This window comes from Periplaneta americana, chromosome 16 (genome assembly GCF_040183065.1).
Source record: "Periplaneta americana isolate PAMFEO1 chromosome 16, P.americana_PAMFEO1_priV1, whole genome shotgun sequence".
Classification (NCBI taxonomy): domain Eukaryota; kingdom Metazoa; phylum Arthropoda; class Insecta; order Blattodea; family Blattidae; genus Periplaneta; species Periplaneta americana.
The window spans coordinates 188,973,008-188,986,173 of record NC_091132.1 but is presented as its reverse complement, the minus strand read 5'-3'; the positions used below and the strand labels follow the sequence as shown (position 1 = coordinate 188,986,173).

The 13,166-nt window shown below is 36.7% G+C and overlaps 1 protein-coding gene across 1 annotated transcript in view; it reads left to right on the top strand.

The window, feature by feature from the left end:
* The window catches only part of LOC138692263 (1,5-anhydro-D-fructose reductase-like), a 31,728-nt gene extending 20,413 nt beyond the window's left edge, over nt 1-11,315 (top strand). Inside the window, exon 5 of the mRNA XM_069815423.1 lies at nt 10,858-11,315. Within this exon, the coding sequence (XP_069671524.1) occupies nt 10,858-10,888 (31 nt within the window). The 3' untranslated portion in view covers nt 10,889-11,315. The remainder of the gene's footprint in view (nt 1-10,857) is intronic.
* The last annotated feature ends 1,851 nt before the right edge of the window (nt 11,316-13,166 follow it).

Genomic DNA, 13,166 nt, shown 5'->3' with positions numbered 1-13,166 from the left:
ACATTACGCTATCTGCATTGCTTTAGTGTAGTTTCCTGTCCCCACCCCTCAGACAGCGCACTGAATGGAATACTGTAAGTAGACAACGTAAACAACGTCAGATGAATACAGTATGTGTAAGATGTACAGGTAAATACACATAAATAAGGTGTAGGCTACAGAGGAAAAAATTATTTCATTTCCACACAACTATGTTTGCTTATAACTTCCGATTTGGTCATTTCCGGACCAGGGTTCCTTATCTCAAATTGATACATGTGCTCTTCCCGCATCATCCCTGAAAGTTTGTAACACTAGCCCGAAAACACCCTGTATTATTAAAAGATGGGAGTTTCCGTATATGGCAATAAACAATGCATAACTGAAAGGACGAATGAAAATCGTAGATGATTAAAATGGCTATTACAAATCAACAGCGGGCACAATGTGTTCTTTGGTATGCTAAATTTGAGAGTGTTAAAAGAGTTCAAAGGAAATTTAGACGTATGGTAATGTACCTAAATACGATTCTATAATGTTTTGGTATCGAACATTTGTAGAACAGCTTCTGTGTTAAAAAAACATGCAGGAGGTCGCAGACGAAACCCAGTACAAAAAGCAGCTATCTCTTCGCTTGGCCCCCAGACTCCCCAGATCTAACCCCTCCTGACTTCTTCGTGTGGGGTTTTGTTAAAGACATTGTTATTCACAGAAACCAAGAAACATAGGTGATTTGCGAGTAAAAATTACTCAAGCTTTTCAACAAATCACCCCTCTTATGTTACAACGGACATGGGCTGAATCGCATCACCGTTATGAGTTGTGCAGGGTGCGCAATGGGGGTCATGTTGAGCTCTGAGGAATCTACCGTCTTTCAGTGTTGTATGCACAAAGTTTCAAGAAATAAAGTTCACTAGTAAATTTTTTACGGTGTTTTTATTTTATCCATACCCAAACGGATCACCCTGTATAATGGTCATTGTAAAAGTGAAATGTTATGTTATATTGTCTGCAACTTGAAAATTTTCATTGCAGCTATAACTATTGAACGTTTTGCGGACAATAATGAGAGTCTGGGGTTGCCAGAAGTGCGGGTTTTTTAAGGAACATTATGGTATTTTTCGTTTTTGTTCCGCGTACGGTATAAAATAAGTATTATACGGCAAATGTTCCTTTATTTTACTATTTTAGTTAATAATGAGGATCGCTTTAAATATTTAAATTGAAAATTAGAAAATAAGTGATCTTCGCATTTTCCACAATAAATTATAATTATGTTATGTTATTATTATGTTTATTATTATGTATTGTGGGTCCCTATCACCACGGCATGGCGCGTCCTCAGGTTACGGATCGAGGGGACGGCCTCCAGATATGGAGGGTAGCTGTGAATATATTGAATAAGCGGTCGTGGACAGCCGATAAGGGGTGGTCCTCCAGCTTGGGGGTTGGGCGAAGGGATAACAACCCATCACCGTAAAAAAGAACAGCTTGTTACGAATCCATACAATAAAAACGCAGAATAAATATGCGAAATCCCTGTTATTATTCGGTTGAGAAGCTTTTATCATCCAGTCTGCTGTCAAAAAAACCTGAAAGTTAGAATTTATAAAACAGTTATATTACCGGTTGTTCTTTATGGTTGTGAAACTTAGACTCTCACTCTGAGAGAGGAACAGAGATTAAGGGTGTTTGAAAATAAGGTTCTTAGGAAAATATTTGGGGCTAAGAGGGATGAAGTTACAGGAGAATGGAGAAAGTTACACAACGCAGAACTGCACGCATTGTATTCTTCACCTGACATAATAAATAATAATACTTGACGCTAAAGCCCGTGAAATATCTAGACCGAACAATCGGCTGCTGGCCTCACGCTCACATGCCGAAGCAGATGTGCACGATCATCCAACCAGAATGGCGGTGTCGTGTGGTTAGCACGATGTTCCTCCCAGCCGTTATAACTGGCTTTCGCAACCGGATTTCGCTATCTATCGTAGCTCCCCAAGTGCACCACAATGCTGGGTGGACACCGGTCCCATACACTGGCCGAAATTCCATGAGAAAGTTTCTTCCCCCATGAGGAGTCGAATCAGCGCGCATTCCGTAACGCGAGTCCTAGGCAGGATGCCTTAGACCACGATGCCATGGCGCTGGACACTTGACATGATTAGGAACATTAACGCGAGTCCTAGGCAGGATGCCTTAGACCACGATGCCATGGCGCTGGACACTTGACATGATTAGGAACATTAAATCCAGACGTTTGAGATGGGCAGGACATGTAGCACGTATGGGCGAATCCAGAAATGCATATAGAGTGTTACTTGGGATACTGGAGGGAAAAAGACCTTTGGGGAGACCGAGACGTAGATGGGAGGATAATATTAAAATGGATTTGAGGGAGGTGGGATATGATGATAGAGAGTGGATTAATCTTGCGCAGGATAGGGATCAATGGCGGGCTTATGTGAGGGCGGCAATGAACCTTCGGTTTCCTTTAAAGCCATTTGTAAGTAAGTACGTTTATGTTGGTAGGTTGAGGTTTTCTAACAGTTTAATTTGCATCGTAATCGTAAAGTTGTTGGTGTTGTTTTCCTTGAAGCGACATAAGTGCTTGCATCTACTCATGTTACTGAAAACGAGTTGGCAATACCGCTTAGCAAATGCTCGTCATTATGCGCGGTTTTTCACTGCTTGTGTACTTAACATCGTGATCACCCACCAAAAGTGACTAGACACCAATTTCGCTACGTGGCCTGATGTCTTCCTTTCTGGCTAGTAGAATTCTATGCTGTGAGTCAGCGAGTCAAAGTTCAAGGTTCATACTGTACTCCAACCACGAGAAAGTCTTTGGGGACTGAGACGAAGCGGGGTGATGCTTTGAACGAATTAATAAGATGTCATAAGGTCACACACGTGGGTACTCGTATCTCTATTGGCTAGCTCTCACAGCACAAACAATAACATTGATACACACATATTTATACTATCCTATTTACAAAATTAGATCACTGTTAATCTCCTGGTCTTTTAATCTATCCATACAGGAAATAACATATGCAGGAGAGCGCATGGTTTTTAAACTGACGTTATAACGATAATATTATCTATCTACTTCGCTCCATAGATGACGCAATAGTAAGCACATTCCTTTCACGGTTGATCTCTTGGTTGGAAAACAGTAGATTATACAGGGACATCACTTTATTTTTACCAACATTTTTAACATTAACCTGGCTATATTCGGAAACACTGTTGCCCCCTTCCATTACAGGAGTTTGGTGTTACTAGTGCAATGTGTAAACAAATCATTTTACTAGGTATAGGAGGAGAGAAAAGTAGTGTATCCATTTATGTTGTAGGGAAATAAGATATTACGATTTTCAGTTTGATCATCACTTTTACGGAATTTATCAAAATACAGTAGAGTAGTAACATTTTTTTTCAAAAACTCAACTTTTCAGGCGGCTATGTTCGTTATATAATGTCTACTTTTTTTAGCATATTAATTGTTGGTGTTAACATACAATATAGAGAGTGCATTTAAATTGAGGGGGGGCATAAGTAAAGGGCTGTAAGTGCACTTAAGTTACTTTTGAGAAAATGGGGTCTACATATTTAAGCTTTCGTAAAATCGGTGAAATTTTTATTTAAATTTTAATGTGTGATGCGATTAAAATATCCCTTTTCCACTAAAATTGTAGATACTTTTGCTTACACTGGATGCACTTAACTCATGTTATTACAAATCTCACTAGCATTCCTTTGCTTCTAGCCACCTCAATTCAAATAAGCTAATCTGAATTTTTAAACAAGTTGCTGAAAATGGTTGCCGTTCATTACAGTGCAGGCTTCAATTCAGTACGCATATTATTAAAAACATTTTGAAGCATATTCTCTGAAATTGAATTTATCGTTTCTTGAATATAATTCTTTAGTACGATATTATTAATATAGGTTCTTTCTTCTATAGAAAACGCAACCATATTTATGAAACACACTATACACTGCAGTGTTTACTTCACTGCTTGAAGACTTCGAATGCAACAGCGGCCGTAAGTTTGTGTGTCTGACGGGAGCAAGGACATTAGTGAAGGGGTGAGAGTGAAGTACATTCAGAAATGCAGGTACAATAAAAATGCAAGTAAAAATAAAATGATATCCCTGTACATGGGGACATTACCGACGTCCGATAACATTTCAATAGCTTGCAGCATAAACAGAGATATAAATCCGACCTACTTGCTGCACTACTCATTCCTCTGCGGAACGAGGGGCACTTCTTGTGGGCCCCAAACTGCTTTCCGTTGACCATCTTTATATTGAGTGTGTTTCCATCCAGTACATTCACTTAAAGAATATTTTGTACAGGGAAGTTCAAATGAAGGAATGACAGAGAAAGGAGTTAAATGAATTTAAAAAAATTATTTGTATAAAGATTATTAATTTTTTGGTCCTACAGAATCATCTGTTATGGTAATTTTTGTTTAATAACATAGAAAAATTGCTCCGGCACCGGTAATTGAACCCAGGACTCCCAGTTCTATGCACTGGATGCTCTACCACTGAGCTACGCCGAGGCTCAATTCACAAGGGCCACAAAAGTGGGGGGAAAAAAAGGATAAGATTCGATCCGGTGCTGTGGGTTGAGTCTCGTCGTAGCTCAGTGGTAGTACATTCAGTGCGTACAACTGGGGATCCTGGGTTCGGTCCCGGCGTCGGAGCGAATTTTTATCCATTATTAACTAATTAAAAACGTGAAATGTCGACTTCTTTAAATTACAACAAATCATGCAGGAAATGTTATTATAGTATTAGTTTTCATTAACAATTTCAATTCATTGCAAGCTGTGATTAGCGCATTTCCATATCTAATTGACAAAAACAATATCTTAAAAGTTTCAGTAATACAAGTTTTGTTCATGTCATAAATTTTAGTGTGGCTTTATTTAAATTAAATATACATTTTCCCAAAGGGTTCCACTATTTTTAGTCACCTTCTCTAGTCTCTACTTCATGGTGGTCATAAGCAAAGCTCGGAACTTGGGGACTTGTGTCTTTGCACGTGGCTATACGACCGGACTTCAATGTCAACAAATTCCCGCTTCCCGCACGGAGGTACTGTCAGGTCTGCTAGAAAAGTGGTCACTGGCTGGAACAACATATTGATAGTATTGTGGTAGTTCGAAACACGTACTTTTATAGCATGTATGATAAAAATAAACATCAGCAATATATCAAATTTACTGTTCTGCTCTGTATATTTTATTACAGTGTAAGACTACGAACATTCGAAGATTTTCGAACCCATAACTTCTTCGCCTGTTAGTTAAACATGATTTGAAACGAGAAAAACTTATTTCCACGTCACATGAAATGATGGGAGCAAACTTAAAATAAATGTCTTAACTGTCACTGTTTTGTTCGATTTTCAGCAGTTGCTAGCTGATCTCATATCTGAGAAAGATAGGCTAAGTATATCCTACATTTTTCTCGAAAATAGTTTTCAATTTGTGTGTCACTACTAGGGTAGGTCCCTCTACGACTTGTTCCATGGCTATGGACAAATTTTCCACCAATTTAAGGGACTGCAATGTCTTTCAATGAATGCCGTTTCCAACCTTTAGTTTGTGTGTGACACAACTTACAAGATATAAGCTCTCCATTCGAAGAAAATAATGTATCTCCTCCGAATTCCTCCACGAAATTCTGTACCTAAAATTAAAAAAATGTATTTTCAAACTTCTATAATACCCATTCGAATAACACGTATTTTCTAATTCCTCTAACAGACCATTTATTTGTAATTCTCTGATTGTCATTGGCTTCAACATGACACAGTTTCCTCGTCCGTAGATGTGACCACTTTCTTAGTACTTAGACTGTCCTTGAGCGCTTACAGGGCGAGCTTTGTGTACGTTGTACCTGTAACCTTACCATGCACACGGCACACAAGTCCCCAAGTTCCCAGCTTTGGTCATAAGTTTGTTCCTTATTTTCAATTTGAGAATCTGGAAACTGTAAGTGTTACATTATACCAATGGCAAAACTATTGATGAGTACTACAGTTATTGTACGTCTGGCAAGGCTACAGAAAGCACGATCTGAATCATAGATCATCTTTTTACAAAATTACCAACTGTGTCTATTAGTGGAATCAGTGGCGTACTCAGAATTTTGTCAAGGGGTTCATTATTAATAATGTTTACAGTTTATATTATCGGAATTTTAAACTTTGTGTAGGCCTATTATTATTATTATTATTATTATTATTATTATTATTATTATTATTACTTACAACTTACTTACTTACTGGCTTTTAAGGAACCTGGAGGTTCGTTACCGCCATTGATCCCTATCCTGAGCAAGATTAATCCAGTCTCTACCATCACATTCCACCTCCCTCAAAACCATTTTAATATTATCCTCCAATCTACGTCTCCGCCTCCCCAAAGGTCTTTTTTACTCTCCGGCCTTCCAACTAACACTCTATATGCATTTCTGCATTTGCCCATACGTGCTACATGCCCTGCCCATCTCAAACGTCTGGATTTAATGTTCCTAATTATGTCAGGTGAAGAATACAATGCGTGCAGTTCTGCGTTGTGCTACTTTTTCAATTCTTCTGTAACTTCATCCCTCTTAGCCCCAAATATTTTCCTAAACACATTATTATTATTATTATTATTATTATTATTATTATTATTAATCTTGCTCAGGATAGGGACCGATGCCGGGCTTATTTGAGGGCGGCAATGAACCTCCGGGTTCCTTAAAAGCAAGTAAGTATTATTATTATTATTATTATTATTATTACTATTATTATTATTATTATTACTTAAAAGTACTTACAAATGGCTTTTAAGGAACCCGCAGGTTCATTGCCGCCCTCACATAAGCCCGCCATCGATCCCTATCGTGAGCAAGATTAATCCATTCTCTACCATCATATCCCACCTCCCTCAAATCCATTTTTATATTATCTTCCCATCTATGTCTCCGCCTCCCCAAAGGTCTTTTTCCCTCCGGCCTCCCAACTAACACTCTATATGCATTTCTGGATTCGCCCACACGTGCTACATGCCCTGCCCATCTCAAACGTCTGGATTTAATGTTCCTAATTATGTCAGGTGAAGAATACAATGCGTGTAGTTCTGTGTTGTGTAACTTTATCCATTCTCCTGTAACTTCATCCCTCTTAGTCCCAAATATTTTTCTAAGCATATTATTATTATTATTATTATTATTATTATTATTATTATTATTATTATTATTAATATTACTACTACTACTACTTACTTACTTACTTACTTACTTACTTACTTACTTACTTACTTACTTACTGGCTTTTAAGGAACCCGGACGTTCATTGCCGCCCACACATAAGCCCGCTATTGGTCCCTATCCTGAGCAAGATTAATCCAGTCTCTACCATCATATCCCACCTCCCTCAAATCCATTTTTATATTATCTTCCCATCTACGTCTCCAAAAGTCTTTTTCAAAAGTCATTTTCCCTCCGGCCTACCAACTAACACTCTATATGCATTTCTGCATTTGCCCATATGTGCTACATGCCCTGCCCATCTCAAACGTCTGGATTTAATGTTCCTAATCATGTCAGGTGAAGAATACAATGGGTGCAGTTCTGCGTTGTGCTACTTTTTCAATTCTTCTGTAACTTCATCCCTCTTAGCCCCAAATATTTTTCTAAGCATATTATTATTATTGTTATTATTATTATTATTATTATTATTATTATAATTAGCTGATTTTTCACAGAGGGATGTCAAATTACTTCCGGAGAATGTTCGCCACAACATCGTTACCCTGCGGCTGCGAAGAAACATCTGCCAATGTAAAATTTTCACTAAGCGACTTTTTGCTAAAAAAAATTGTAAATTGAGCATTGCGGTCGCTTAGACATATGAAAGAATCCGGAATGATAATGTGAAGTTTATATTAAAATATGAACTGTCAAATGCACAAGGGGTTAGGTACAGCTTACAGCAGTAAAATTTTGGAAATATTCAAAATTTTCTCACTCCATTACTGTATCTTGTGCAATAATTAAACTTATTATGTAGAATACACTGTACTTCTGCTATATGAAAAAAAAAAGTATATATTTTTTCGATTAAAAAAAATTTCATTTTTTTTTTTTTTTTCAAAATTCAAAATAGTGGCAGTTCACTGTGCAGTGATGAAACATTTCCCTCATAACTCAAAAACTATCCAACATTCTGTGATGAATTTTTTTGTGTGCTTTTATATATGTCATATATACAATATGATGCAAAATCACTTCTCTACCTTTGATAGATCGTCTGGTAAAAATACATTTACTTACTTACTTACAAATGGTTTTCAGGGAACCCGGAGGTTCATTGCCGCCCTCACATAGCCCGCCATCGGTCCCTATCTTGTTCAAGATTAATCCAGTCTCTATCATCATATCCTATATACAAATACATTTATTAAAAAAAATGGTCAAATATCAGTATTTTCTTTAACACAAAATAAAAAAAAATATTTATTAAAAAATATATAGTTGAAAGAGCATGATATTGTAAACATGAGTTTCAGCAATAAAATAAAAGAGATAGAACATGAAAAAGTTAACAAGTTTATGAGTTATGAGGGAAAAAAAATACATCAGGACTGTCGCTGAACACACGTTTCAGCGTCACATTGTTGACAAGTAACTCCATCTGTTAGCACGATCATAAAGCATCTAATAGATGCTGTAGAGTTACCAACAACGAAAAAAAAAAAAAAAAAAAAAAAACATGATGAAAACGCTTCTTTACTGCTCAGGGAATTTTGAAAAAAAAAAAAAAGAAATATAAATGACAGAAGGACAGTGTTTTACACAGAGACCTACCAATTTTCATTATTGTACAAGATACAGTAATGGGAAAAAATGTTGAATATTTCCAAAACTTTTTTTGGTGTAAGCTGTACCTAACCAATTAAACGAACGTTTCACAATAAAGTCAGAACTCAAACTAACGAACGGGTAAATACCGCTCTTAAAATGAGTTTGAAATCGACAATGCACAATATTTAACATCTGCATTGCAGAACTGTCAAAACAACTTTTTCAATTTGTTTCATAACAAGTTAAATTTCATATTGTATCAGCTTCATTTTATTACAAGGCCGGTACAAGGCGGTAGATCTCTCTATAATAAAGATAGTATTGTTATAATTCGAACGTGCTGCAGCACCAAGCACAGGGATTATAATTGAAGGAGGGGTAGGAGGACTATGCCTTATGTCGATGTAGATTTTGTTACTCTGACAGTGAAAAATTAGAGAAGTGAAAACGATTATGGATAAAAAAATACTCAAATATAGGTATGTACTTTTTTTTTTTTTAAAGTTCAATCCCCTCTTGCGTATGTCCCTGGGTGAAACTAATAGCCTTAGTGGTAAAATCCAAAAATAACTCTTTAAGCTTATCTTTGACATGACAAACCTAGAAAAGTTATCGTTTGTAATCTCTGTGTAATAAATTAATGTACTCTTTCTGCGATAGTGCGTAAAGCTGTATTTTACCCTCTGTTATCAATACGTGAAGTGAACCTTTAAAACACTAATGCGTTAAGAAAGTAAGTAATCACTTTATACAATGCTTTCATTTTACGCATTGCCAAAGAAAATGGAATATTCGATGTACAAACTTCATTCCGTAAGAAATTAATGTATTACCTCGATTTTTTGTGGCGTAAATATTACACGTAAGACAAATAAGTAACACATTTAAAATTCATATTTACATTTTAGTCCGTATTATTCTGAAGCTACATAGTGGGCCTAGCCATTGCAAACAAGATGTACCATTCAACTTTTCCTAACCGCTTTTTTGGTTATGGCCTGTTTAGACGGCCATGAAATCGTGATCATAAATAAAGCAGGCTGTAATTATATGGAAACTTATTTCTTAATGACTCTGAATGTAGACGATCATGAAATTGTGATCATGAATAAAACAGGCTGTAATTCCATGGATACCAATCTCTTAATGACTCTGAGTTTAGACGGCCATGAAATTGTGATCGTGAATAAAACAGGCTGTAATTCCATGGATACCAATCTCTTAATGACTCTGAATTTAGACGGCCATGAAATAGTGATCATGAATAAAACAGGCTGTAATTCCATGGATACCAATCTCTTAATGACTCTGAATTTAGACAGCCATGAAATTGTGATCGTGAATAAAACAGGCTGTAATTCCATGGATACCAATCTCTTAATGACTCTGAATTTAGACGGCCATGAAATAGTGATCATGAATAAAACAGGCTGTAATTCCATGGATACCAATCTCTTAATGACTCTGAATTTAGACGGCCATGAAATAGTGATCATGAATAAAACAGGCTGTAATTCCATGGATACCAATCTCTTAATGACTCTGAGTTTAGACAGCCACGAAATCGTGATCATGAATAAAACGGGCTGTAATTCCATGGGTACCAATCTCTTACTGACTCTGAGTTTAGACGGTCATGAAATCGTGATCATGAATAAAACGGGTTGTAATTCCATCGATACTTATTTCTTAATGACTCTGAGTTTAGACGGCTATGACACAGTGATCTTATAAGTTCTCTGACTTAAAATATTTACTTAATGTAAATTTCTGCTATCGTAGAAAAACATTGAATGAAATACATTCGTAAACCTATCTTTTTGACCCCCGTGTCTTTGTGAAATTCGCTTCGTTTCAAAAATTATACACTCATGCTAACAGGAGAACCTTTACGAGCTTGTATCATAAATAACTATTATGTACACGGTGTATGGTTATACCTGCGACACTTAAACTTTGGTTGATATGTATACCCTGATTTCAAACCCTTTGTTACAGCGCCCGGAACCACCGGCACTACCCTTTCTGAGAACGACTGAAGCTACAGAAGCAACCTGTATTTCTCCTGGAAATGTTCGTGGGATTTTTACCATCCACCCCTGGCATCTACTACAAAGTGGCGCAGATTGCCTCTTCGGAGAGAATTTTCATAATGTTGAAGTTAGAAACATCTCTGCCTTCCTCCTGAATCTCTCTGTGTTTTTACTTCTTCACTTTATAACAGTGGTTCCCAACCATTTGAATGTCACTGACTCTTTGAAGCTCATATTTCATTTGAGTGGGCCCCAAGAATGTTTTGTACAGGCCTAATTTAGCTTAGTCATTACGTTCTATTCAAACATTTGCATAATCTAGTGAATAAATAAATTCACAGCGATATTATATTTTAGTTTAGTTTCTTAATATAATCTGAAAATACATCAGGCCAGCGTATTCCGAATCTCAGCGCTGAGCAATCTGATGGCATCACGGTGTTCCGAATTCCACCGATGACGTCACTGATGCTCCACCGGTGTCGCACCGGTGCCATAAGCTTGCAGAGGTGGTGGCAGTCTCCATCAGCCGCCATCAGTGAATCTGATTGGTTCTTGTATAGGGCGGGAATTAGCATACGAATGACATCGTGCACTGTTGTGTCATGGCGGTGTGTTCTGCTTTAGTTCTGCTGTATTGTTTGTAATGAGCACAACGTAAAAACAATATGTTAATGGCTTATGAGCGAACATGTCAACGGACCCGTTATTACTACCGGTTCAAGAAATAAGTTGTTTATGATCTCTTTTCTTTGAACGAGATGGCAGTACGGAAATTTCGCAAAATTTTGCTAGCGTAGCACAGACAACAACTTACACAGTCGCCATGACAGCCATCGATCCTTCCAGCAGTTTTGTTCCTATTTCGCTGCAGCGTGACGTCATTGTTGTCCACCGGTCCGGTGAGATTCGGAATACGCTGTACGTTAGTCACGAAGCTTGAGTTGATGAGCGTACCAGACTGTGCAGGTACTATTTCGCATTGTCTGTGATGAGGCGATAGTAGCGATCCTAGTAGTTAGCAACTATCTATGGATGCATATTTCCTACGTATTGAGCTTCGTGACTGTATATACTAGACTGTGGTACTATCATGTCTTTGCTGTGAAAAATGAAACAAGTTTTTTTGGACTTAACTTATCATAACGTTATCAATGGGATGATTTGCTTAGCATTGTAGTCGCAAGTGTACTTCAACATTAAGTTTACTGGTTGTTCTATATGTATTTGTTCTTGTCTCTGCATTTGTATTTTATATATGTCTAGTGGTGTGGTAGAGAAGGCCTGATGACCGTAACTCCTCCAAATTAAATAAATAAATAATTAAATAAACAAACAAATAAGTAAATAAATAAATAAGAAAATAAATCAATAAAACCAGAACAGAAAATGTACTCACAAGTATGCTGTTGCAAATGGCAACAAGTGTTGTACTGCAATTCAATAAACATCGCCAGGAGCAGGTATTTATGGAGATTAATTTTATCATTTGTGTTTTTTTAATATTGGTGTCGACGGAGATTGTTGGAGATTGATTTGTACTCTTGGCGGAGATTAATGGAAATTTTGGAAAATACAATTATTTTGGAATTGGAGTATTAACTCAGTATGAATATTACTTTCCAAAGAATTAACATTAAAGGTTCGTTGTATTTTGGTAAAGGTGCGGTATGGCCAATAGACAATATTTATACATCTTGATTACACAACTTTTAACACTGTATCACCTCGGAATATGTATGGTAAGACTTTCCTGTGTTAGACTATAATTATATGTGTATACTTCGCACGAAAACATGACGACCTTCCCTCATACCCTTCACCAGTTAACTGCAGGCACGCGCAAGGGATAAACCCTTAGCCGATTTGCCAATTCTTGAAGTCATTGTGATTTGCGAACGTTTTTCAAACTGTGTTCCGTGAAACCGCGATTTTCAGCGAGACTGTATTATCTTTGTAAATATACCTTAATTTATAATTACTAAAACAAAATTGGTATAAAAATGAACAAACTTATTTTTAAAACACTTTATATTTATATTTTCACCAACATGTTTTGCCTAAATAAACAAGGAAATACAGAATTATACAATAAGTGTTAAATTCTCATGTTATTGAAGTTCCAGAATTTTATACTTAATTAAGGATGTTGCGCTGGTAAAATTTTCGAAAACTGTGATCATTGAATAGCTATTTATAGTACAAGAGAGTAAAATTAGATTTTGGGTGATAATTTCCACGAGCGCATAAAATCTGTTTACTCTAGTATGCTAT